Source organism: Oncorhynchus mykiss, chromosome 6 (assembly GCF_057628025.1).
Source record: "Oncorhynchus mykiss isolate SJ-2025 chromosome 6, ASM5762802v1, whole genome shotgun sequence".
In the NCBI taxonomy this organism is placed as follows: Eukaryota; Metazoa; Chordata; class Actinopteri; order Salmoniformes; family Salmonidae; genus Oncorhynchus; species Oncorhynchus mykiss.
Window position 1 is genome coordinate 42,481,848 of NC_143027.1, and position 27,270 is coordinate 42,509,117.

A 27,270-nucleotide genomic window follows, 5' to 3' on the forward strand; every position below is an offset into this window, starting at 1 on the left:
GCCATATTTAGACTAGATAATGTTAAACAAGGTTGGAATGGGAAGCTATGAAATGGGGTATCAGTCTACCCAATATATTTTTTCGCCAACATCCTCCTCAGAGTTATCAGACTCCAAAACATCCACGCGGTATTGTTTTTCCTCGGGAATAGTGTTTAATACACATAGGTTGACAATAAATGTGCTCAATTCAGTTGTTTCAGAGTCCCACAATTAGAGCTACGACACTAATGTTCTCTGGGTGTCACTGAGTAAACCCATGTCATTGATCCACAATCCATAGGTAAGGCTGTACAGTGAAACAAGTATGCCCCCAATGCAATTATAAAGTATAATATATCCAGTGTGATTACAACAGATTGTGAAATAAATTTTATATAACATTCCAACTTTGTTTAGCATGATCTATTCAATTATGGCATAATTCTACTATTTGTATTCATTTACATCACTGTCAATTACTTACTTTTACTTTGAAGGCTAAGCGCAAAGTCCACTATTGTGGCTAATCCTTATTGTGGCTAGCTTCACAGATGGGTCTGACCATTAATCAAATAAGAAATGTCTTATAAATTAGGGTTATTTTAGATTACACCTAGCTATATAGATATCTAGCTAACAGATGTCGTTATGCTATGTTTTTGGGGAAGAACATTGCTTGCATCTTGAGCTAGCTTTTTTTATGACCAGCACTATAAGTACGCGAGACAACTTTACCAGCATCATAGCATACGTATCGATGAATCATTCTGACATATGAAATACGAGTGATAGTGTAATCAACGTGTAATAACGTAAAAAATGTATGAACACGTTAAATGTTTACGTGACATGCAGTTATATACAGGTCCTGATAGGTCAATAAGCTTAATTGACATGTAAAATAGTGTTATTTGACACATAAAGACCCAAATGGCGTTCCATAGAAATCCTGGTTGAGAATGAAATGACTGAACAAATTAACGAACCAGCACAGCAAGTAAGTGAAAGAAATAGGTTTTGATTATGTTTTACTGGTAATGGGGACATCGTCAATGCCAAAAAAGTCTGCTGTGCGGACCGAGCAGTCAACAAGTCGAGCAGTCATTTGAAAGAGTTTGAAATATATTTGTATTTGTTTAACACCTTTTTGGTACCTACATGATTCCATATTTGGTATTTAATATTTGTAATGTCTTCACTAGTATTCTACAATGTAGAAAAAAGTACAAATAAAGTAAAAACCTTGAATGAGTAGGTGCCCAAATTTTACAGGTACAAAATATTACAATTTTGCATATGGCTTCCCCGTCCATATGTAAGGCTTGCTTTATATGTAAGGCTCCGTATGTACGTTTATTTTTAATTTTATATACTTCTGGTACGTTCTTTCACCCTCTCTCCACTGGGATTCTCTGCCTTTGACCCTATTTACGGGGTCTCAGTTACTGGCTTACTTGTGCTCTTCCATGCAGTCCCTAGGGGGGGGATGCGTCACTTGAGTGGGTTGAGTCACTGACGTGATCTTCCTGTCCGGTTTTGCCCCCTCAGGCTCGTGCGGTGGAGGAGTTCTTCGCGGGCTACTCTCAGCCTTGTCTCAGGGTAGTAAGTAGGTGGTCTGTTGATATCCCTCTAGTGGTGTGGGTGCTATACCTTGGCAAAGTGGGTGGAGTTATATCCTGCCTGGCTGGGTATCATTGGACGGGGCAACGGTGTCCGCTGACCCTGTCTCAGCTGCCAGTATCTATGCTGCAATAGTATATGTGCCCGGAAAGCTAGGATCAGTCTTATATCTGGTGTCCTGTGTGAATTTAAGTAATTCTCTCTCTCCCTTCCAAAGGACCTGAGACCGAGAATCATGCCTCAGGACTACCTGGCCTGATGACTCATTGCTGTCCACCTGGTCGTGCTGCTGTTCCAGTTTCAACTGTTCTGCCTGCAGCTATGGAACCCCTGACCTGTTCACCGGACGCGCTACCTTGTCCTGGACCTGCTTTTTTCCGTCTCTCACTGAATGCTCAGCTATGAAAAGCCAATTGACATTTACTCCTGATGTACTGACCTGTTGCACCCTCTACAACCACTGTGATTGTTATTTGACCTTGCTGGTCATCGATGAACATCTTGAATAACAATCTGGCCATGTGCTCTCTGAGGTTTTAGGCTGGGTGTCTGTATTCACACTTTGTGACATCTGCTGATGTAAAAAAGGGCTTTATAAATACGTTTGATTTTATTTGATCAGTGGGTGATATTTGTACGTTTCATTGGAGTGTGCTTACACAGATGTGCTCTCGAAACATTAGAATATCAAGAACAATTGGAGTTTGTTTTGTTGGTGGTGTAGGCCTGTGTAAACTAAAAGACGTATCAGAAATGTCAGAATTTCTGATTCAAATCGCATTGCTGGGAGTATCATCACGAGCAAGAGTCCCGTCATAGTTAGACAGATGAAACATAGCTAGTTTCACTGCAAGATGGATATGACTAACGTTAGCCCTCGTGCTAGCTATAAAATCAAAACAATGATTTGGCATATCTGACCACCCCCACTAGCCTCAACTCTCAAGGCACATTCTGCAGCTGGAAAGCTTCATACCGTTGGGCTCTTATTATAATAAAAATAGAGCTAACGTTAACTAGCTACAATACACACCTAAAATATATTTTTGCTATTCTGCAAAGCTGTCATATACATAACTAGCTACAGTAGCTAACATTAGCTAGATACCTAAACTAGAGGGACCTTGCTAGCTAGCTACCGTACGTCGGTTATTTAAAAAACAAAATCGTTGGAGAATTTGCCCTCAGTATCTTGGTAGAGACTAGAGCGCTAAATTTGCTTCCTACGTTTCTTTCATGTAACGTTAGCTAGGTGAATTGTCAACACAGACGCGGAGGAAGAAGCTTGGAAGAAACGTGTCTGTCAACTAGCAAGCTAGCTAACGTTAGCAACATCCTTGTAAAGATAGCTAACACGACTTAAGGGGGAGGCTTTCATTTGCGAATGACACACTTTTGCAGATTGCAGTCACAAATTAAGACTCACCTAAGAAATGATATCTTGATAGAAACACTGAAACTTGACTAATCTTGTGTCAGCTGTTCGCAGCTACAAACGCACACGCTGTCGCTTGGAAGGGCGCGATCCACAGCAAGCAAGACGCGTTTTGATGACGTACAATAGTGCCTTACCACCAATAGCTTAACTTAAGTTATTTTAGATCGTGTACATAAATACATGTCTGTGCCACCACCAGCTTCACTAAAATACTAAACTTTTGATCTCAAATCCTAAATGCTGAAGTATAGAGACATTTTAAATGTTAGCTTCATTGTCCAAATCATGCAGTCATGGTCCAAATACAGTGCCTTCAGAAAGTATTCAGACTCCTTAACTTTTTCCACATTTTGTTACGTTACCTTATTCTAAAATGGATTAAATATAATTTTTCCCCTTAACAATCTACACACAATACCCCATAATGACACTGTGCCACTCGGGAGGCCCCCCATGGTGTCATTTTTGACATCTTGAGTCAACCTTCTTTTTCTTCAGAATTCCCAGTTGTCTTGAAAGCACCATCAATCCAGAGAATGCCAGCCTATAGCCTGTCTTATCCGCTCGTCGTTCCCTTATGCCATAGTTTGTATATCTCAATTGTCAGTATAAAACACATTTGTTTAAGCAAGTCAGCCATATCAGCTATGTTTTTTTTAAAGGCAGTACATGAGGCTGAATGAACTGTTTCGCTGCCAGACAAGGCACTGTTGACAGCCAGGTACAGCAGTGGTAAGGATTCACTCCATGGTGCTGGAAAGAAAAAGCTGTCCCAACAGCAGAGCTATCCAGGCCCGAACAGTTATAGTCACTGTTATACTGTTATAGTGCAACTACACTGTTATAGTGCAACTAATGAATTGTTTAGTGTTGTGTTGTGGCATGCATTAAAAAAAAACGGGGGAGTTTGCCCCACCAAGATTTGCATGCTAAAATCACCACAGAGTGTCTATCCAGATAATGAAAAGGCACCAGCAAAATACAATTCAAGGAACTAATAGTTACATGTCATTTGCAACATGCATGTTCATGAGAAAAGTCATTGTAGCCAATCATTTCACTTCCACTGTGAGAACCATGAGCATGGGCTGACTTTGCTTTGCTGTTCCACAGCCGAAGCTTCCAGCAGCCTACCAAAGTTTGCACCGTGTCCATTACAATGTAGAAAAATGCAATAGTTATCCATATTACTGGAGCTTCATTTTATTATATTTTTATGTCAGATTCATGGCCGCAATTTATGGAAGATGCCAAAACTTTGGCATTAACAAGCATTAATATAGGGAAAACTCTCTATTGTTATGACAAATCCAGCTTCAAAACCAGCCAGAGGGCCAGATGGCTAAACATTTGAACAGGGTGTAGTAAAACAAAAACAGCAACAACAGATAACATTAGCTAGCTAGATAAGATTGTGTCACGTCCTGACCATAGAGAGCCTTTATTTTCTATGGTGGAGTAGGTCAGGGCGTGACTGCAGGGTTAGTCTAGTTTATATTTTCTATGTGGGGTTCTAGGTTGTTTTTTCCATGTTGGGGTTTTGGTATGATTCCCATTTAGAGGCCGTATATCGTTGTCTCTAATTGGGGTCACACTTAAGTAGCATTTTTTCCACCTGTGGGTTATGGGATATTGTTTATGTTTTGAGGTAGTATTTTAGTCACGGTTCGTTGTTTGTTAGTTTATTGTTTAGTCTTTGCTAAAGTTTCACTTCTTTAATAAATTATGTGGAACTCAATGGTCCGACATTCATTATAACGATCGTGACAGATTGGCATACTAGCTATACTGAGTTGGAACCTAAAAGTGCATCTCGAGGACAGGAAATGACGTTGAAATAGCGGCAGAGTAAAAAATAAAAAATAAATAAAATGTCAGTTTAAACATTAAGAAATGTTTTACATTTTTCACATCCCTAACAGTTAATTATATTTGGTTTTCAGATTTAACAACATTTCTTAAACCTTAGTTAAACCTTTAATTCCCCCTTCACCTGCAGTTATGGACTGGCCTCTTAAATAAGTCTAGAGACTGAGATGACCATTGCAAAATGTTGATTTTGAAAAACAGAAGCATATGCAGAAAAGTATGTCATACCTATGGTGAAATATGGTGGTGGATCTTTGATGTTATGGAGCTATTTTGTTTCCACTGGTCCTGGGGTTAAGGTCAACAGCCTTGTTTTGTCAAGAGGTGTGGAAGGGCGGGGAAGGTATCTGCAGTCAGAGAATAAGATCAGGATGCAAATAATATCCACTACCGGTCCAGAAGACATCAGCTAGACAACCAGCATCTTCCAACTCTTGAGGTAAGTTTGCTTTCACTGTGGCTCACCTCAGATGTATATAGGTGGATAAGTGTTCGTAAGTCGGTCCATCCCTGTCACAGAAGACTCGAAATTTGAATTAACCTGGTGTGCTCTCTGTGCTCTCGTAGAGAAAGGCCTGTTGTGCTTAAGGGATGAAGATCCAGATTGCGATACTGCTGTTTGCTCTAGTGAGCATCCCTTTAGCAGCAAGCCTCAACGAAGCTATCCTTAATGAAGGTATGTCTAGTGTGTGTGTGTGTGAGACAGGTGAGTGTAGTGTCTCTGTCGGTCTCTGGGATGACAAAACAAATGTTGGTCAAGAGGTGAAAAAAGTTACAATTAGAACCTGTAGAGTACTTAAAGCATAAATATGTGCAATTAAGCTCAAATTGTTATCTGTAGCTAAAGTGTTAGGACAACCATAATAGCCATGGAAAAGATCTTTAAGCTGCTTGTTGGTGTACTGTGACATGTGAGATACCTTCCTAACATAGTCATTGTTCTGCTATTATTGTCATAGCAGCTAATCAAACCCTTATTCCAATTGGCACTCCTATGTTGAGTGTTCTGGCGCAAAATGCTGCTTTGCATTATCCAGTTGAGTGTTACACATTGCAGGTGGATGAGATCAGAGACCTAAGGGCCTAGATTCAATCCGTAGCACCAAAGATCCACGCTATTGTGCGATTTAAATTCAAAGGCAATGTTCCCACTGCATTCACCCTAAACGGTAAAACACTGCATATGTCGGTTCAATAGAAAATGATCCAGCTATAAGGCAGATCTTCCACACTACAGATTGAATCTAACCCCTTATACCCGCAATTCTAAAAAAAATGTGTTCTATTCAACTGAGACATTTACTTTGTTCATATTCTTATATTTTATATTTTGCTTCTTATTATTGTTGCATTGTCGAGAAGGAATCTGCAAGTAAGCATTTCGTTGGACAATGTGTACGTATTACTAATTCAATGCAGGAAAACTGAAATCAGTCTTACCTCATTTCTACCAGCATCTCACGTGTGTAATTAGAGGTGAAAAAAAAACTCTAGATCAACTTTACTCCACACACAGAAACGCATAAAGCTCTCCCTCGCCCTCCATTTGGCAAATCTGACCATAACTTTATCTTCCGGATTCTTGCATACAAGCAAAAACTAAAGCAGGAAGAACCAGTGCAGAGCTCAATACGGAAATGGTCCAATGAAGCGGATGCTAAGCTACAGGACTGTTTTGCTAGCACAAACTGGAATATGTTCCAGGATTCATCCGATGGCATTGAGGAGTGTAAGTTCTTAGACGACGTCATCCCCAGTGACCATACGTAATTATCACAACCAGGAACCATGGATTACAGACAACATTCGCACTGAGCTAAAGGCTGCACTGAGGCTGCAACATCCGCACTAAAGGCTGCAACATCCGCACTGAGCTAAAGCTGCCGCTTTCAAGGAGCGGGTCACTAATTCGGACACTTATAAGACATTCCGCTACGCCCTCTGTTGGAATATCAAACAGGCAAAGCATCAATAAAGGACTAAGATCGAATCCTACGAATCTGACACTTGTCGGATGTGGCAGGGCTTTCAAACTATCATGCATTACAAAGGGAAACCAAGCCACGAACTGCCCAGTGATGCAAGCCTACCAGACAAGCAAAATGCCTTCTATGCTCACTTCGAGGCGAACAATACTGAATCATGCATAAGAGCATCAGCTGTGTGATCACACTCTGACCAGCAAGTGTGTGTCTTCACTGACATTTTCAACCTCTCCCCGACCCAGTCTGTAATACCTACATGTTTCAAGTAGACCACCATAATCTGTGTGCCCAAGAACGCCAAGGTAACCTGCCTAAATGACTATTGCCCCGTAGCACTCACAGCTGTAGCCATGAAATGCTTTGAAAGGCTTGTCATGGCTCACATCAACACCATCATCCTAGACACCCTGGACCCACTCCAATTTGCATACCGCCCCAACAGATCCACAGATGACGCACTCTCTATTGCACTCCACACTGCCCTTTCCCAGCTGGACAAAAGGAACAGTATTTATTCTGAGAGGGTTTCATCAGGGAAGTATTTGTACTCCAATGTAGTAAAGAGGAAGGAGTGTAATTTTCAGGGTACAATGGTATACTTAGTTAGTAGTAGGCCTACATGTTATTCAAACTCTACCCCAAGAACTTTATACAATAACTGGACCCCACAGACTGATCCATCTGAAACTCTGTCTGAGCATCAAGGACCATTTTGTGTGTTGGGAGGTCAATAGGTTGCTAAACATGTGCTACAGCTGAGCTGATCATGTGTTACTGGACCCTGGTGTATTGTGAATGTACATGCTGAAAGCACTAGCATGTGCTATTGTAATTAAAACAAAATGTATATTAGGCTAAGCATTGTGTTGCTTTACAACTTTTGTCTTCTTCTTTACCAGAGCAGTACACATGATGGCTCCAGGTTAAAAGCTAAATCATTATGGTCAACTGATCATTGTACAGACAGATACAGTTGGGGTCAAATATATTGGCACCCTCGTACGATTCACTATTTATCTTTTAAATACATTGAAATAAAAAAAAAACGTTTGTGTTATTGTTCTGATTTACAACTGCACATAAACTGCCAAAATGTAATAATAAAGACTGAAATTGCGATTTTTCACTAAATTATTCCAAATTCAAATTAATTTGGTTGGAGGCAAGTTATTCTCGTTCACTGTCTAATTTACTACGCTTTCATATCCAACACCAACTACTGGGACTCAACGACAAAAATGTATGGTGTGTCTATGCCTGCAAGTTGCTACAGTATGTCTGATATTTGTCTCAAATATTTTTCTCTGCTGCCTTCTTGGTTGAACCAGGTCTCGCTTGAAAAATCTATTCTCTCTCAATGTGACGAACCTGGATAAGTAAAGGTTAAATCAATAAAATCAGTGTTAACAGAACAATAGAAGCCAGGGGATTCAAACACAGCAAATGTATTGCTCAAAAAAGTATACACGTGAAAGAACAAATTGTACAAGTGGATTAAACAAATGTTTTTCCTGCATTGTAACAGTTATAACAAATCCATGACCCACTTATCAGGGAATCTTTAAGATCCAATATGTATACTGACCTAAAAGGTGTTGGTTTTTCATTAAAATGCATTATTAAATCAGGGTGGAATGATATTGATCGCACAATCATAAATAGTTCAGATATCTGCAAGTGATTCAAAGTACGCCTATTTTATCCAAGAAAGGTTGAATAAATGCCAGGTGCTTTCGCATCATGTGTGCAGTATTGGAACGAAAGCATAATGTTTACAGAAAGGTAAACATTTGACATTTTTGCAACAATTGACATTCAAAAAATTTGAAAAATGTTATTTGTGGTTTTTGTTTGAAGGTGAATATTCCTCTAGTAGTAGTGAGAGACCGCTATGGTGAGATATCATATGCATTCTTCGGTCTTTGCCTCCTGATTTAATGGGCTTGGCCAATAAGCAAAAACATGTCTCCAAACCTCGGCAGCATTCCAATCGGCACCCTATTCCCTACGTGTAGTGCACTTTGCATACTTTGCTGGTGCTACTGCCTGGCCACCATCTCCTTCACCAACAGCCCTTCTTTCTCCCTCCCCCTGGGCCGTCCCAGTGCAGCCTGCCTCCTGTGGGGTCCAGTCCCAGCGCCACACATGAAGCATGTGGTCATAGAAGGAACAGCTGGCCATCAGGCAGGACACTGCAGGGCTGTCCACGGCAGGGTTAGGACAGGCAGGTGGGCCTGCCACAGAGCTAGCAGATGACGGGGATAAACTCTCAGGTATGTAACGTCCTGAGTCATCCTCCAAGGAGGTGTCGAAGCTGGCAGTGGGAGATTCATACTGAATCCTTAGGTGTCCTCCTGTACGGCTCTCTGTTTGGGACTGTCTTGACTCTGTGGTCTCCAGAGGGGAGCAGGGGGGAGGCTCCTCCAGGGAAAGCTGGGACCAGTCAGCCCCATAGGCCAGGGAATTGTGGAGGATATAGGAGGCTAGGACAGAACACGCTCCTCCGCTGCCCTCTAGAGGAAGAAGTAAATATTACAGGTTTGACAAAATGACAAGACATAACTTGGGTCTTATTCATACTAACACAGGGTAGAAAAACTTTTGCAATAAAAAAATAAAACAAGTGTTTCTTATTGGACAAATTCAGGTAGGCTCCTCCCTGCTTCAGTTGTTTCCTTGTGAATACAACCCAGCTCTTCAACCAGACAGACATGGTAGTTGTGGCAAAGCGTCATGTCCCAGACAGTCAGACTCACCCAGAGCTTGCTGGCAGTGAAGGATGTGGAAATCGTTGTGCATGCAGGCAGCCAACAGCAAGTGCTCATGGGTAGGATGCCACTTCAGTCTCCACACTCCGCCACCCAGAGCACTCTCACTGAGAGGCTGACGCATGTTCCTCTCGTCCCACAGGAGCACCTGCTCGTCATAGCTACAGGACAGGAGAGAGTTCAAATGATTCACTGCATCTCAAATGGAACACTATTCCCTATATAGTGCACTACTTTTGTCCAGAGTCCAGATCATTCCCTATAGAGTGCACTACATTTGAACAGGAGCCCTAAGGGCTCTGGTCAAAAGTAGTGCACTACATTGAGAACAGTGTGCCATTTCGGACGCAAGCACTATAGGGTTCGTATGGGCCTCAGGGTTCGATCCTTCACACATCTGGTAAGTAACATCAATTAGTATGTTGATAGAAAAAAAACAGATTACTCAGCTTTTCTCCCAGGAACACATAGTGAATATAAATGGGAGCTTGATGAATACAAGGATTATAGTATAATATCAGCCTGGCCTTTTGAAAATAAAACACCTGACTGAAATAATCAAAATCAATGTTGATTTACCTGCCTGTGGCTAGAATGCGCTCCCGGTGTGGGCTACTGTGTACACTGCATACACCCATCGAGTGCCTTCAAGAAAGGAAAAACGGTATTGGTTACATGTTCATTTAAGACATGTTTCTGAGGCACCCACTGACTTGGCCATGGGAATGGCGAATGCATTTTGACTGCGTATTGTGTCAACATGCTCACCTCTTGCTGGTGAATGTGGGGGAAGAGGGACCCATCCTGAGATCCCATCCCTTAAGTTTGCAGTCATCCCCACCTGCCAGGTGCATTCCATTCAGACAACACACACACACACACACGACAGGTTTGGTCATGTTTAAATTATTCTGCAAGCACGCAGACAACAGTTAACATGAGGTCACCAACTGAACTTGCTGCTATGGAAGATCAAAACATAGGACGCATGTCACAATACTTTTTAAAGAACATGAGGATCCCGTCTGCTCAAAAAGCATGACAACCCTGACCATCTTATTAAGGCAACGTGTAAACATCATCATCACACAAGGAGGGGCAAACATTTAGGTTTCAGAAACAAAGACAGATAAACCGAAAATAGGATGGATAACACAGAACTTGAAAGGAGGGTATTGAGCACTAAGCGGCCTGTATTAGCTGATGTGTTTTCGAGAGGGAGTGTTACCGGAGTAGACAAGCTGAGTATCCCAGTATGAGAATGCTGAGATCCAGGCTTCAAAGTCGTGGGCCTTCCACTGTGATACAGCAGTGAGACTGTTCTCCCCCAGGGACAAGACGTTGACACAGCCTGCAGAGTCACTGGACACCACACGCACGTCACTACTGCAGAGGGGAAGAGGAGAGGATACGCCATGGATGGGTCTCAAATGGCACCCTATTCCCTATATTGTGCACTACTTTTAAACAGGGCCCACGGGGATGAAAACCCTAGGTAATCACAGAACTTAGTACTATATCCTAAGCAATTCTATTGCGCTGCTCTTTCTCTGACAATATTAAAATGACTTAAATGGAATATTAGGAATATGTATTCCTAAAATGATATTACTCCTGTTCAGAACAAAACCATTCAAAATACTACATCAGAGAGCATAATTTAGCCACAGAGGATCAATAGCTTCAAAAAAAAGTTGCTGTGGATCAAGATTAATCATAAGCACTTAAAGTCGGGAAGGCCAGAATTTGGGCAGCATGCACGCCAAATATAGAACAGCTTGTTGCATTGTGGCCATAGACATATAATCCATAGAAGGGTTTTGAAAACCTCTAAGCCTAGCAATTTGACTGTTAAACTCATGGGTACACTAGCTATTGCTGCCAGTCCTGACTTGAATGGATTATACTACTATGGTTGGTTGCGGCTGTCAGTTAGCCTTTCGCAAATTTCAAGATATAATTGCGAGAAAAAATGTCAAGTTCGGAAAGCAAATGCCTACTGCTGAAAATAGAAGACTAATCTGTCTGTAGAAGCCAACCCAAAAAATGTTGCAACAACTTTTTGAGCGAACAACACTTTTTCTAAGTAGCTTATCTTGAAATAAGCTTTTGGCATGAGTGCATCGGCCATCACCGGTAAGTAGCCTAGGCTTCATCTTCATCATTCAGTGCCACTGGAAAGTTATTTAGTAGCCTACTGCAACCTAGAATATACACTGAGTCTAAAAAAGATTAAGTTGCACCCCCTATGTCCTCAGAATAGCCTCAATTCGTCGGGGCATGGACTCTACAAGGTGTCAAAAGCGTTCCACAGGGGTGATGGTCCATGTTTTCCCACAGTTGTGTCAAGTTGGCCGAATGTCCTTTGGATGGTGGACCATTCTTGATATACACAGGAAACTGTTGAGCGTGATAAACCCAGCAGCTTTGCAGTTCTTGACACTCAAACCGGTGTCCTTGGCACCTACTACCATACCCCATTCAAAGGCACTTCAATCTTTTGACTTGCCCATTCACCCTCTGAATGACACACATACACAATCCATGTCTCAATTGTCTCAAGGCTTAAAAATTAAATAAAGGGGGATTAGAAATGATGCAAACAATTAAATTGATACAACCTACAATCTGCGATATTAAAGTTGATCTACCCCCACAAAATAAAAATAAAATACAAATAATGTATTTTTGTTCTGTTTTTTTACCCCTTTTTCTCCCCAATTTCATAGTATCCAATTGGTAGTTACAGTCTTGTCTCATCGCTGCAACTCCCGTACGGAGAGGCAAAGGTTGAGAGCTGTGCGTCCCCCGAAACACGACCCAACCAAGCCGCACTGCTTCTTGACACAATACCCGCTTAACCCGGAAGCCAGTCACACCAATATGTTGGAGGAAACAACGTACACCTGGCGACCTTGTCAGCGTGCAACCGCCCGCCCACCACAGGAGTCGCTAGAGCGCGATGGGACAAGGACATCTCTGCCGGCCAGACCCTCCCCTAACCCGGACGACACTGGGCCAAATGGGTCTCCCGGTCGCGGCAATGCTCAAACCAGGATCTCTAGTGGCACAGCTAGCACTGCAGTGCCTTAGACGACTGCGCCACTTGGGAGGCATAAATTATGTATTTTAACATGTAAATGACGTAGAATTGCATGAAATGCATTTATAAAAAGGCCCACTTATTTCAAGGCCCTGCTAAAGAAAATCCCCATGTGTGGAAATAAAAAATAAAAAAAACACCTCTGTTCAACTGTATGCCACTACGGAAATGTGACTATAGATGTATGCAATGCTTTATAGTTGAATCTTTATTTAACTAGGCAAGTCAGTTAAGAACAAATTCTTATTTACAATGATGGACTACACCGGCCAAACCTGGACGACGCTGGGCCAATTGTGCGCCGCACTATGGGACTCCCAATCACGGCCGGTTGTGATACAGCCTGGATTTGAATCAGGGTGTCTGTGGTGACGCCTCTAGCACTGAGATGCAGTGTCTTAGACAGCTGCACCACTCGGGAGCCCAAATAATGAACTTGAAACAGACAAACAAACTTACCACGGATATGCTTACATTTTGAAATTTTACTGACTATTAGAACATTAGTTGTCCAATCGGTGGTCTTTAGTAACCTCCCATGCAGTGTTCAGTATATCCCAAATGAAGCCATTATCCTCACCTGTTACCTCTTCCAGTGGACCAGTCTAATGACAGAGCCAACTTATCAGGTCCCAGTCCCAAACTGGTCACAGTCTGCAGAGCACACCGGCCTTCCTACTGGAGACACGTATCCATAAGAGCAGTGCCCAAAGCTAGGGTTGCACAATTCCCTAGTTTTTCTGAAATCCTGTTTAGAGGATTACGGATGTTGTGCTTATTCCATCCTGATTCCAGTAATATTGCAAATCAGGATATCTGGACAACCAGGGAATTTGGGGAAGCTACTAGAATTTTGCAACCCTAACCCAAACACTCTTTAACATAACGGACATGGATATTCGACAGTGAATGAATCTGTATCTCACCTGACTCTCTATGAGTCTGTGCAGCTGTAGCTCCCCACTGGCTGTAGCCATGCCCAACAGAGGCTTCTCTGACACTGGCACATGACACCTGATAATAGAGGTATAGCAATAAAGTAATCATCAAGGCCAGGTGGAGGATCTCCATTGAAATAGCTTTTTTGTTCCGGACAAGGTCTAATGTGTCAAGGAAACCAGCCCAAACTGAAAAGAAGCTTGTAGCTGTTTGCCTCATCTTACCATTTTATATCTAATATAGCTGGTGTGTCAATCCGCTGCAGCTCACTGAGGGGCGGACACATAGGTCCTTGTTGACGAAACTTGAACAGGTACAGTCGGCCAATCCGAGTAGCCGCGTCCTCTGGTCCCTGATGATTGCACAATGAGAGAACTGTTACACCACCTTATACACACACACCAGAGTCCCAACGTGTATGAGAAGTAACAACTTTCTGATAAACAGTCAGTGACATACATCATGGTGTATACAGTCATACACTACAAGACCAAAAGTATGTGGACACCTGCTCGTCGAACATCTCATTCCAAAAATCATGGGCATTAATATGGAGTTGGGCCCCCCTTTGCTGCTATAACATCCTGCACTCTTCTGGGAAGGCTTTCCACTAGATGGAACATTACTGTGAGGACTTGCTTCCATTCAGCCACAAGAGCATTAGTGAGGTCGGGCACTGATGGCTTAGATTGGCTTTGATCGGGTTGCTTGTAGCTGGTTTGAAAATTATTTAAAAGACAGAACACAGTGTGTACTTACTGATGGCGTTAACTCAGGATTTCTACTCGTAACAAAAGGTGTCCCACAAGGTTTGATTCTTGGTTCAGTTCTTTTCACAATTTATATTAACAGCATTGGTCTATTTGTACAAAACTGTAACTGTCATTTGTAAGGAGATGACACTGTTGTATACGCTACTGCCCCTACGGCACCTCAGGTTCTGTTAACTCTTCAATCTGCTTTTACTACCTTGCAGAAAGCCTTGGTTGACCTGAAGTTGGTACTAAATGCTGGTAAAATCAAGTACATTTTCCAAATCATGTAATGATGTAACTGATGATTTTTGCATAAGTACGTTAGATGGTGCCCCCATTGATCGTGTCCCCGCCTAAAAATATCTGGGCATCTGGATTGACGAAAAGCATGCTGACGAGTTAGTCAAGAAATTAAGAATTAAGTTGGGCTTCTTCTATAGGAATAGGGCTTGCATTTCATTAAAAATAGTAGAAAACAGACAATTCAGTCTACATTTATTCCTGTTGAAGTGTATGGCGATATTATATACATGAATGCAGATGCCGGTGTTTTGAAGCCCTTGGACACAATTTATTATAGCACACTTCGTTTTATAACATCTGACAGTTGACAATCACCACTGCATATTTTAACATAAAGTTGGTTGGACCTCACTAAAAACACGTCATTCTGTTTTTGTTTATAAAGCCTTGCTCAAACTACCAATTTACTTAACATCATTGTTGAAATATAGAAACTCGGATTACAACACTAGATCACAGGGTTGTTTAATGACGGAGACTTCCCTTTCCTTTTCCTACCAGGCCCCTATCATGTTGAATAATCTTCAAGTAATGCTTCATTTGGATGTGTTGTTGGCTCTGGGTCAGTTTAAGAGAAAGGGATCCTTATATTGATAAATGTGTTTTGTTTATTGTGTATATAATATTAGCTATTTATTTAATTGTGTGTTTTAAGTTGTGTATAATTTTATTTTCCTGTATTGTTACCAGGGCACATTTGCAAATGAGACCTAGGTCTCAATGTGTTTTTCCCTGGTTAAATGAAAAGTTACCTGTTTGGGATAGGGGGCGGTATTTTCACATCCGGATGAAAAGCGTGCCCAAAGTAAACTACCTGCTACTCAGGCCCAGAAGCTAGGATATGCATATAAATGGTAGATTTGTATAGACAACACTCTAAAGTTTCATAAACTGTTAAAATTATGTCTGTGAGTATAACAGAGCTTATTTGGCAGGCGAAATCCCAAGGACAAACCATCTAGGATTTTTTATTTTTTAGGTGACTGTTTTCATGGGAATCTAGATTTCTGAGGCATCTAGTTGCAGTTCCTAGGGCTTCCTCTAGATGTCAACAGTCTTTAGAAATTGGTTGATGGTTTTTTTTTGAGTAATGAAGAAGTATGGCTGTTCAGACTGAGTGTCGAGTCTAGTGTACTGTTGTGTTTGGGGCGCACGACCTGGCACTCACTCCACTTTGCTTTTATCCGCTATTGAATATAGTTTATTCCGTCTTACATTTTATCATACCTAAAGTTGGATTAGGAAAGTTGTTTGAAATGTTTGGACCAAGATTACAGGTAATTTATTAGATAATGTGTAGTCATGTTGAGCGAGTTGGAACCGGTGTTTTTCTGAATCAAACGCGACAAATTAATGGACATTTTGGGGTTATAACGATGGAATTAATCGAACAAAAGGACCATTTGTGATGTTTATGGGACATATTGGAGTGCCAACAGAAGATCTTCAAAGGTAAGGTATAAATTTATATCGTTATTTCTGAGTTTTGTGTGGCGCCTGGCAGTTTGAAATATGATTGTCATGTGTTTGTTTGGGGTGCTGGCCTCAGATAATCGCATGGTTTGCTTTTGCCGTAAAGCCTTTTTGAAATCTGACACGGTGGCTGGATTAACAATAAATTAAGCTGTATTTTGGTGTATTACACTTGTGATTTTATGAAAGTTAAATATTTATAATTTATTTAGAATTTCGTGCTCTGCAATTTCACCAGATGTTGTCGAAATGTTCCGCTAGCGGAACCCCTAGCCGTAAAAGGTTTTAATAAAAGTTGGGCGATTAGGCCTGGCTCGCAGTCGGCATTCCAATTCATCCCAAAGGTGTTTGATGAAGTTGAGGTCAGGGCTCTGTGCAGGCCAGTCAAGTTCTTCCACACCGATCTCGACAAACCATTTCTGTATGGACCTCACTTTGTGCACGGGGGCATTGTAATGCTGAAACAGGAAAGGGCCTTCCCCAAACTACTAGTACAAAGTTCCAAGCACAGAACAGACTAGAATGTAATTGTATGCTGTAGCGTTAAGATTTCCCTTTACTGGAACTAAGGAGCCAAACTTTACAGTTGGCACTATGCATTCGGGCAGGTAGTGATCTACTGGCATCCTGCAAACCCACATTTGTCTGTCGGAATGCCAGATGGTGAAGCGTGATTCATCACTCCAGAGAACGCGTTCCCACTGCTCCAGAGTCCAATGGTGTCAAGCTTTGCACCACTACAGCCGACGCTTGGCATTGCGCATGGTGATCTTATGCTTGTGTGTACGGCTGCTCGGCTCCCCGACGAACAGTTATTGTGCTGACGTTGCTTTCAAAAGGCAGTTTGGAACTCGGGAAGAGAGTGTTGCAACCAAGGATTTTTAAGTGCTACACGCTTCAGCGGTCCGTTCTGTGAGATTGTGTGACCAACCATTTCGGGGCTGAGCAGTTGTTGCTCCTAGACGTTTCCACGTCACAATAACAGCACTTACAGTTGACCGAGGCAGCTCTAGCCGGCCAGAAATTTGACAAACTGACTTGTTGGAATGGTGGCATCCTATGACGGTGCCACATTGAAAGTCACTGAGCTCTTCAGTAAGGCCATTCTACTGACTTTGTAAATGGAGATTGCATGGCTTTGTGCTCGATTTTATACACCTGTCAGCAATGGGTGTGGCTGAAATAGCTGAATTCACTCATTTCACGAAGAATCCACATACTTTTGTATATATAGTGTATCTTGTCTTTGAATGTCTGTTTGTCTAACGATGGTGTCTACAATCTTACCGCATCTGGCCCTTTCTGCAGTTGATATGTTCCACATGCCAGTATGTTGTGCCACTCTGGGATGGGGCACCACTCCACTGTGTCGGCACTCAGCTCTGTGTCTAACACCTGAAGACTGCGGGTCCTTGACTTCCAAGCCATCGCAATATGTTCTGCATATTACTGGACCAAAGCACCAGTCAAATATGCAAATATGGACAGTGTCAACAATTAGTATGCCAAGACAACACAGCCCACCATCAACAACATGAACACGGGTAACATAGGATTGGATCAAATATTAGTTAACTAGCTAGCTAACTAACTATTTAACTGCTGGTTGAGATACATGCAACATAAACAAGCTAGCCTCCAGCTAGCGCACATATTTAGCAAAACCAGCACTAACGTTACTGTTAGCAGGCTATAATTTACCTCCCTACTTCGCTAGCAACAGGCGCCTAGACGAACATTTAGCTAGCTACACAGTTCCAACTATATTATTTCGATTGAATTCCAACGCACATAATATCCCAATAAGCTATATTTGTTTGCAGATCAACATATATTCTGATAAATAAATTAGAAACATACATGTGAAGCAGCTATTCGGCTGGCAAACACTTCCTGAATGACGCTGCCACGTCACCGACTGGGGGCTATATTCAGCATCGAAACGTTGCACAATGTTACATAGACGTGGGGTATCACTAGCCACCCACTGGCAACCACACACAGTGGATGTTCCCTGACCATCAGCTCATGCCCACACCAACACAAAACATGGATGGAAATCTACCGTTGACCCAATCATCGTATTGCACCGTGGTAGATAAAAAAGACCAATCTAAACTAATATGCTACACGCATACAACATCTGGGATATTCAATGTTGGGTGAGTGTTGATTGCTATCTAGCCATTTCCGTATGGATAGAAACCATGCGTTATAACAAAGTAAACTGACCAGAAAACTGACCTAGCGAGCTACAGTAGTTGTGGACATGTAGGTAGCTATTTATTATACAGTTTTGCTCCAATAGAGAGGTGATCTCATCGACTCGGGTGAATCACAGTAAGCTCGTGCTGCAGTGTTCAGGTTAGTGCTAACAACAATAACAACAAAGCTGCCGCCAGTGGTACCATATAGATATTGCCATAATATTCACCGGTAAAATAAAGATTGGTGTAGTAACACATGCAGCTAACATCATACTTGTTTTCTCTTTCAGCTTGACAAATGCCTTTGATGTGTGGAGCACAGATTTCACCGAGGAGACATTGAACCAGTTTGTATGTATCCTGTAAAAATATGTAGGTTCTTAATGCATTATTTTGGCTTTTCCCCTCTGTATATGATAACAAAATGACATGCACATTTATTTTCAGAGACAGAAGTTTGCCTTAAAGTCAACAGAGGATTATATCCTGAAAATCAGGTATGTTTATCCCATTTCCCAGTATATTTTAATCCAAGGACCTCATGCACTCCTTGAGATCCTCACAAGATCCTTTACACTTTCCATGCCTTTACAATACTTGCAAATTCCTCCCCTCTCCTCTCCTATGTTCTTCCAGGTCTGCGTGTGGGAGTGGGAGTGTGTCGGTATCGGTGGAGGACACCGATGCAGTGCTCTATTTAGCGGCCAGTCCAGGAGACCTGAGTGTGACTCTGTCCAGACTAAAAGAACAAGAGGCTAAAGAGGTCCTGAGAGAGCTGCTGTTTAGAATGGCAGACAGCCTGACCCATTTAAACAATACTGGTGAGGTTAGGGACAAAGCTCTTATACAGCATACAAAGTTCTCCTCACATACTGTACTCTTTCCTATCTAGGGAAGGCCTTGCTAACTGCTGTTACAGAATGCATGTTTACTCTTACCACACTGTCTTTATGTTCTCTGTTGTGTTACTATGTTCTCTCCAGCAGGCCCTGCCTCATTCAGTCCTGGGAAGAGTCCGCACAAACGGAATACAGGTGCTGTGTGACAAGTTCTCTTCATCTTATTTTTTATGTATTTTTAGTTGCCTTGATAAATTACAATAGAACATAGCTCATCCTCTAACGTATGAGGATGAGCTATCCTCATAGAGGTGTATTAGGAACGATGATGTGTAGTAAATGCTACTCTTGCTCTTTCAGACTTTGAGCCAAGGAGACACCAGCAGAGTGGCCAAACTATGGCAGTCAAGAAGCGTCTCCCAGGAGATTCTCTCATCAACCCAGGAACTAAGAGGTTCATCACCAATACATCACCTTCTCACTGAGATCAGGACAGTGGCTGTCCCAAATGGCTCCATATCTCATATATAGTGTACTATTTTTTTTACCAGGGCCCATAGGTCTCAGCTTAAAAGTTGTGCACTATAAAGGGATATGCCTTTGATCCAAAATAGTCCACTAGTTTAAAAGGCTGAACCCTGGTCAAAAGTAGTGCACTATAACTGGAAGAGGGTGGCATTTGGGACGTAGAGAACAGACGGTCTTTACATATTGTATTTACATGCATCTGCATGCAAATAATGTAAAGAGACAAGTTCACTATTATTTATGTTTTTCTGACCTTTTTCAGAAAGCGTCAAGCAACCGGGGTGGCATTTGATGAAGAAGACGATCAATGATAATTTGCTAAGAGGAATGACCACAGTTGCTTTCCATCCTTGCTGTCACATTTCTCCAGCATACAAACAATATAGTGCATGAATGTTCTTTTAATCCACTAACACTAAGCCATACAGCTTCAACAAAAAATCCCAAATGGCACTCATTCCCTATTTGGTGCACTACTTTTGACCAGATCCCTATGGGTCATGATTAAAAGTAGTGCACTATATAGGGTGCCTGTTTAAAAGTAGTGCACTATATAGGGTGCAATTTTAGACGCACTCATTATCATTACCTCAATCACTGTGGGAAGACTTGAAACATGTCTTCCCCCAAAAAATTCTCCCCAATTTTCGTGGTATTCAATTGGTAGTTACAGTCTTATCTCATCGCTGCAACTCCCGTTACGGACTCGGGAGAGGCGAAGGTCGTGAGCCGTGCGTCGTCCGAAACGCAACCAAACCAAGCCGCACTGCTTCTTGACACAATGCCCGCTTAACCCGGAAGTCAGCCGCACCAATGTGTTGGAGGAAACACTGTACACCTGGCGACTGTGTCAGTGTGCATTGCGCCCGGCTTGCCACAGGAGTCGCTTGTGCGCAAAGGGACAAGGACATCCCTGCCGGCCAAACCCTCCACTAACCCGGACGCAGCTGGGCCAATTGTGGACCACCGCCCCATGGGTCTCCCGGCTGCAACAGAGCCTGGACTCGAACCCAGAATCTCTAGTGGCACAGCCTTAGACCACTGCGCCACTCAGGAGGCTCATATTTGAATCTTTTAACTTTATAATAAGCATGACTTTTTAAAGCCATTCTCCTTGTCCAATCATTCATGTCGATTTGTTCTAATAATATATAATAATACTTTAACAAGTTAGTCAAATCTGCTCAGGAAACCATGAAATTGATAGTGTATATCAGACTGATTCTCATATCTTTATTGTTAGCAAAATGACTGCAAGCCTTCAAAGAGCATGCACAGTAAAATATTTGGTTCTAATACCTAATGTTGAAGGTAGCTACTAGAATACTATAATTAAATGCATGATTAAAACCATAGATAAAAATAACCCAATTGATACCTGATTTATTTGTCATTTTTTTGTTTAAAAATCCAGATCACCCAACGTGAAGCACAGAATACAGAAACAACAGTAGATTCAGCAACAAGTCCAAATGTAACGCAAGAAGAACAAATATGAACAGATGCTTTACAACAGAAAAATGTCAGACACATTTTCATAAAATATATAGATATATATTATATTCAGATGCACACATACACTACCTGGGTAAATTCCAATGCATTTTCGCTTTAGAGCAAAGCCAAGTAATCACTAGATTGATGAAGAAAAAAAAAATCTCATCGTATTTGCACCCATGTAGAATTGCACCCAATTCTCATATTTGCTGGTGTTGTTTAAAAAAAACTGTTTGTTTTACTTTTACTCCAGAGACCTTTGAACGATAAGTTCTTGTCAATTTTACATTTTTTTTAATTTTTTAAATCAAGCTTTTTTTTGCTCAGGGAAAACTTCAAATACATTTTTAAGTATTCAGAGATGTTGGGTGGCAACAACAGTTGCAATAGATCAAATAATGATCAAAACCATCTAAAATGGTTCTAAACCACATCGCTGTTCCTTTGAGGTCCAGAGTCACAGAACTCTAGTTAAAGCAGAGCATCACGGTCATCATTTAGCCTTGAGTTAAAGGACACAAGTTAACCTCAAGTTCATTACATCTTTCCTCACAGCTTTTCAGCTCCCAACATATACAGGTAGCATTAATTAACACATTTCAAAGACAGGCTTGGTTTCTCATTCTCATATTAGTCCACATGAAAAATCATAATTTTGTCCTGGACTTCAGTAAAACATTTCACCTACTTTACATTCTGAGGAAAACAAATTACAACAATTAGTTTCCTTGTTTAATAGTAAAAGGATAACAAACACCCCAGTCAAGATATTTTTTTTTTTCAAATAAGTCCAAATAGGTCACCCATTAAGAAATCAATGTGTTCAATTACATAGAATTAGTCCACGAAATAACTTAAGCAATTTCTGAGAGGAATTAAGAGAGATCACAACTATATCTTTACAAAACAAACACCCCATGAACATATCCATTTCAAATCACATGGCAACATACATATTCAGGACAAACATTTCTCTTCATTAATGACGTGGTGTGGGTGTTCTTCAAAATTCCTAATGTGCTCCAACTTCCAAAAGAAATAGTCAGCAGACTTGAAAGCATCTTGTAAATCATACAATCTCAAGTACAAACTAAACAATGATCAGAAAGTTCAACTTCTTTTTCTCACAGTGATGGTAGTGCAGTAGTGTATGCTTATTATTGTAAATCCTGTATGTGTCCTTTCTTATAGGTATTACAGGATATAATTATTATTAAGTTCAGTTCTTTTCACGGTTTTTGGATTACTTAAATTATCTTGTTGATTACCTTCATTGTAAAGTAAGTTATTACATGGTGTCCAACATAGGATCTTGTTGAAAGAAACAAATCATTATGATTTGTAGAAGCACACAATTCAGCATTCAGTAGAAAGTGCTCTAATTATCATGTCGAGACAAAAATATACAGTGTCCAAATGAAGAGGCTAGAGATTTGGGAGGCACCATCAGCATCATCATCAACATAGAATCATTCCGTTACATTCTCTTAAAAGAGGAAATCTGGTGCAGCTTTCCTCTGACTCACTTAGTCTAGTAAAGTGATTTCAAATAAAAGGCCAACGATTCAGGACTCACGTCAAAACTTACTTAGCTATCAACCATCATCAGTTACAGTGCCTTGCGAAAGTATTCGGCCCCCTTGAACTTTGCGACCTTTTGCCACATTTCAGGCTTCAAGCATAAAGATATAAAACTGTATTTTTTTGTGAAGAATCAACAACAAGTGGGACACAATCATGAAGTGGAACGACATTTATTGGATATTTCAAACTTTTTTAACAAATCAAAAACTGAAAAATTGGGCGTGCAAAATTATTCAGCCCCCTTAAGTTAATACTTTGTAGCGCCACCTTTTGCTGCGATTACAGCTGTAAGTCGCTTGGGGTATGTCTCTATCAGTTTTGCACATCGAGAGACTGACATTTTTTCCCATTCCTCCTTGCAAAACAGCTCGAGCTCAGTGAGGTTGGATGGAGAGCATTTGTGAACAGCAGTTTTCAGTTCTTTCCACAGATTCTCGATTGGATTCAGGTCTGGACTTTGACTTGGCCATTCTAACACCTGGATATGTTTATTTTTGAACCATTCCATTGTAGATTTTGCTTTATGTTTTGGATCATTGTCTTGTTGGAAGACAAATCTCCGTCCCAGTCTCAGGTATTTTGCAGACTCCATCAGGTCTTCTTCCAGAATGGTCCTGTATTTGGCTCCATCCATCTTCCCATCAATTTTAACCATCTTCCCTGTCCCTGCTGAAGAAAAGCAGGCCCAAACCATGATGCTGCCACCACCATGTTTGACAGTGGGGATGGTGTGTTCAGCTGTGTTGCTTTTACGCCAAACATAACGTTTTGCATTGTTGCCAAAAAGTTCAATTTTGGTTTCATCTGACCAGAGCACCTTCTTCCACATGTTTGGTGTGTCTCCCAGGTGGCTTGTGGCAAACTTTAAACGACACTTTTTATGGATATCTTTAAGAAATGGCTTTCTTGCCACTTCCATAAAGGCCAGATTTGTGCAATATACGACTGATTGTTGTCCTATGGACAGAGTCTCCTACCTCAGCTGTAGATCTCTGCAGTTCATCCAGAGTGATCATGGGCCTCTTGGCTGCATCTCTGATCAGTCTTCTCCTTGTATGAGCTGAAAGTTTAGAGGGACGGCCAGGTCTTGGTAGATTTGCAGTGGTCTGATACTCCTTCCATTTCAATATTATCGCTTGCACAGTGCTCCTTGGGATGTTTAAAGCTTGGGAAATCTTTTTGTATCCAAATCCGGCTTTAAACTTCTTCACAACAGTATCTCGGACCTGCCTGGTGTGTTCCTTGTTCTTCATGATGCTCTCTGCGCTTTTAACGGACCTCTGAGACTATCACAGTGCAGGTGCATTTATACGGAGACTTGATTACACACAGGTGGATTGTATTTATACTCATTAGTCATTTAGGTCAACATTGGATCATTCAGAGATCCTCACTGAACTTCTGGAGAGAGTTTGCTGCACTGAAAGTAAAGGGGCTGAATAATTTTGCATGCCCAATTTTTCAGTTTTTGATTTGTTAAAAAAGTTTGAAATATCCAATAAATGTCGTTCCACTTCATGATTGTGTCCCACTTGTTGTTGATTCTTCACAAAAAATACAGTTTTATATCTTTATGTTTGAAGCCTGAAATGTGGCAAAAGGTCGCAAAGTTCAAGGGGGCCGAATACTTTCGCAAGGCACTGTATTTCAAAATCAATCACAGATCAGATATCTGTCATGTATACATTTAGAAAATAAATAATTATTCTTGCCACAGAAAAATATAGATATATATACTGTATGACACAACACTAGTTTGACTGGTTTCATGACAGCATGCTCTCAAGGCAGGTAGAGGATTTTAAAGGGGGTTGGGGTGGAATCTCTGGTTGAATAGGAACAGTGAGTCCCGAATGGCACCCTATTCCCTTCAGTACATGATGCACTACTATTGAACAGAGCCCCATGGGCCATGGTCAAAAGTAGTGCACTATATAGGAAATAGGGTGTGATTTAGGATGCAACTTGTACTTTGGCAGGGACGGAACAAATTTCACCAATGTTGAATCACAAATTCACTGCGTCAAACATCTGATAAAAGATTAGACTGAGTAAGGTGGTCATATCAGAAGGAATTATATGATATTTTGTGACATCATCGGCAGTGAATGAAGCCAACTTACCTAGTAGCGACATTAATACCTAATCAGACCTTTTGATTTCAGTCCTTTCTAGATGCACCGCATTGGTTTTCAGTGTTCCCATCTATCAATATATATAAAAAAAATACATATAAACATTCCTATAACAACATATCTCCATTAAAATGCAAGCATTCTCACCGTAGCAGTATGTTTCCCATGACAGAAGACCGATCTCTTCGTCACCTCAGCCTTTAACCATGGCTAACTCTGACAGCTTTGAGAGGCTGACTTCACTTCTCTGTCCTTCTCTTCTCTGTCCCACTGTGTCTCCTTCTCCGAGTCCAATGCCTCAGTCTCTGTCACTGTTAGGTGCTTGAGGCTAAAAATTAAATGTATCTTACTTTTCCCTTGGGTAGATAGAGACGGTCCATTCTCTTCCTAGTACATGTAAATCCGTGGAGGCTGGCGGGAGGAGCTATAGGAGGATGGACTCATTGTAATGGCTGGAATTAAATCAATGGAATGGAATCAAACATTCCAGCCATTACAATGAGCCCTGCCTCCTATAGCTCCTCCCACCAGCCTCCTCTGATGTATATTTCCTCCTCTCTCTTTCTAATAGACACACCCTCTCTGAATTTCCTCCTCCCAATTTGTATATCTAGCCACACCCTCCCTGAGTTTCCTCCGCCCACGTTGTCTGTCCAGCCACGCCCCCTCTCTGAGTTTCCACAGTTCAACAGACAGTATCTGTGTTCAAGGAGAGCTGCACCTGCCATGGAGACATACCGGTGATTAGTAAAGGATAAAATACAGTCAAGTTTACTTAGTTAAGTACTTAAGTGTGATCTGCACAGTATCTATGTAGACAACATCCCATCTCACTTTCTCAGTCTTCTCCTCTCCCCTCAAACCCTCTCTTCCCTTTACACCCTCTCCTCCACTTTCTCCTCTCTCTTCCCGCCTCTCACCCTCTCCTCTTCAAAGCTGATGAGGCCCTCATCGTCGTCACTCTCCAGTTCCTCCGGCTCTTCGCTGACCAGGGCGCTGAGCTCCGTATTGGCCGGCCGGGGCCTCAGCAGGGTGAGCAGGCGCTGCAGGGGTGACTGGCCTCCACCAGGGGGGGAACTCTCCTGCTGCTCCAGGTTGTCACTTTGCTTCTTGGCAAAGTTCACGAACACCTAGGGAAGGGAGAGAACGCAGAGAAACAAAGACAAGGGGATATAATTTAGACTTTTTATTTTAGATGTTTCAGCTGCAAGGCCTTCCTCAAGTCAACAAACAAACATGAAAGGGAGCAATAACCGATGTCTGTGCATGTTTTAATAAACATTTAAAATCACCTCATCTGTACTGTCTCAGTGTGGAAATGACCAGTGATGTAAAGTACTTTCAAGTATACATACTTGAAAGTACTACTTTAGTAGATTTTTAGGGGTACTTTACTTTACTTTACTATTTATATTTTTGACAAATTTTTTTATTTATTTATTTTTACCCCTTTTTCTCCCCAATTTCGTGGTTTCCAATTGTTTTAGTAGCTACTATCTTGTCTCATCGCTACAACTCCCGTACGGGCTCGGGAGAGACGAAGGTTGAAAGTCATGCGTCCTCCGATACACAACCCAACCAAGCCGCACTGCTTCTTAACACAGCGCGCATCCAACCCGGAAGCCAGCCGCACCAATGACCAAGAGGAAACACCGTGCACCTGGCAACCTTGGTTAGCGCGTACTGCGCCCGGCCCGCCACAGGAGTCGCTGGTGCGTGATGAGACAAGGATGTCCCTACCGGCCAAGCACCCCCTCCCTAACCCGGATGACGCTAGGCCAATTGTGCGTCGCCCCACGGACCTCCCGGTCACGGCCGGCTACGACAGAGCCTGGGCGCGAACCCAGAGTCTCTGATGACACAGCTGGCGCTGCAGTACAGCGCCCTTAACCACTGCGCCACCCGGGAGGCCATTTTTTTTACCATTTTTACTTTTACTTCACTGCATTCCTAAATAAAAGTTTGTTTTCCCTGACACCCCAAAATACTTGTTACATTTTGAATGCTTAGCAGGACAGGAAAATTGTCTAATTGCCACTTATCAAGAGAACATCCCTGGTCATCCATACTGCCTCTGATCTGGCAGACTAAAATGCTTTGTAAATTATGAGTGTTGGAGAGTGCTCCATGGCTATCTGTAAATAAAAATAAAATAAACAAATGATGCTGTCTGGTTTGCTTTATATAAGGAATTTGAAAATATTTATATTTTTACTTTAGATTTTTAAGTATATTTTAGCAATTA

The 27,270-nt window shown here is 41.6% G+C and overlaps 4 protein-coding genes and 1 long non-coding RNA gene across 12 annotated transcripts in view; 2 read left to right on the top strand and 3 right to left on the bottom strand.

Moving 5' to 3' along the window:
* ipo11 (importin 11) overlaps window positions 1-3,346 on the bottom strand; it is a 233,640-nt gene extending 230,294 nt beyond the window's left edge. For both annotated transcript variants that reach the window (XM_036980135.2, XM_021606535.3), the window contains exon 1: window positions 3,029-3,346. The gene's annotated coding sequence lies outside the window, so the exon portion shown is untranslated. The remainder of the gene's footprint in view (window positions 1-3,028) is intronic.
* A 4,977-nt stretch (window positions 3,347-8,323) lies between these two features.
* dph7 (diphthamide biosynthesis 7) lies at window positions 8,324-18,186 on the bottom strand. The gene is made up of 10 exons (XM_021606536.3): window positions 18,096-18,186; window positions 17,523-17,684; window positions 13,929-14,056; window positions 13,692-13,779; window positions 13,346-13,440; window positions 10,891-11,048; window positions 10,431-10,503; window positions 10,242-10,307; window positions 9,651-9,823; window positions 8,324-9,407 (listed from the first exon to the last, which is right to left on the bottom strand). Exons 2-10 carry the CDS (start codon window positions 17,661-17,663, stop codon window positions 8,893-8,895), a joined length of 1,437 nt encoding a protein of 478 aa, XP_021462211.1. The 5' UTR covers window positions 17,664-17,684; window positions 18,096-18,186; the 3' UTR covers window positions 8,324-8,892.
* Window positions 15,298-21,180, top strand: paxx (PAXX non-homologous end joining factor). 4 transcript variants are annotated; one of them, XM_090237957.1, is made up of 7 exons: window positions 15,298-16,214; window positions 18,733-18,793; window positions 18,890-18,939; window positions 19,079-19,263; window positions 19,429-19,476; window positions 19,642-19,735; window positions 20,072-21,180. In XM_090237957.1, the coding sequence occupies exons 1-7, from the start codon at window positions 16,171-16,173 to the stop codon at window positions 20,118-20,120; spliced, it is 531 nt and encodes a 176-aa protein (XP_090094083.1). In that variant the 5' UTR covers window positions 15,298-16,170; the 3' UTR covers window positions 20,121-21,180. The 4 variants fall into 4 exon arrangements, with proteins under 4 accessions (XP_090094083.1, XP_036836031.1, XP_021462214.1 ...); XM_036980136.2 differs by having other exon boundaries at window positions 16,145-16,214; window positions 19,426-19,476; XM_021606539.3 differs by lacking the exon at window positions 15,298-16,214 and adding an exon at window positions 18,171-18,397 and having other exon boundaries at window positions 19,426-19,476.
* Window positions 21,181-22,029: 849 nt separating this feature from the next.
* Window positions 22,030-27,270, bottom strand: part of abca2 (ATP binding cassette subfamily A member 2) — a 98,245-nt gene continuing 93,004 nt past the window's right edge. Inside the window, exons 39-40 of one of the 4 annotated variants that reach the window (XM_036980141.2) lie at window positions 25,946-26,155; window positions 22,030-25,740 (exon numbers count right to left, since the gene is read on the bottom strand). In XM_036980141.2, coding sequence (XP_036836036.2) covers window positions 25,711-25,740; window positions 25,946-26,155 — 240 coding nt within the window. In that variant the 3' untranslated portion in view covers window positions 22,030-25,710. Of the gene's footprint in view, window positions 25,747-25,945; window positions 26,156-27,270 lie in introns of all 4 variants that reach the window. The other 3 variants (XM_090237955.1, XM_036980143.2, XM_090237954.1) reach the window with 3 other exon arrangements.
* On the top strand, window positions 25,626-27,190 carry LOC149982860 (uncharacterized). Its single transcript, XR_016496679.1, has 2 exons — window positions 25,626-25,765; window positions 25,962-27,190. It is a non-coding gene; the product is annotated as an uncharacterized LOC149982860 (long non-coding RNA).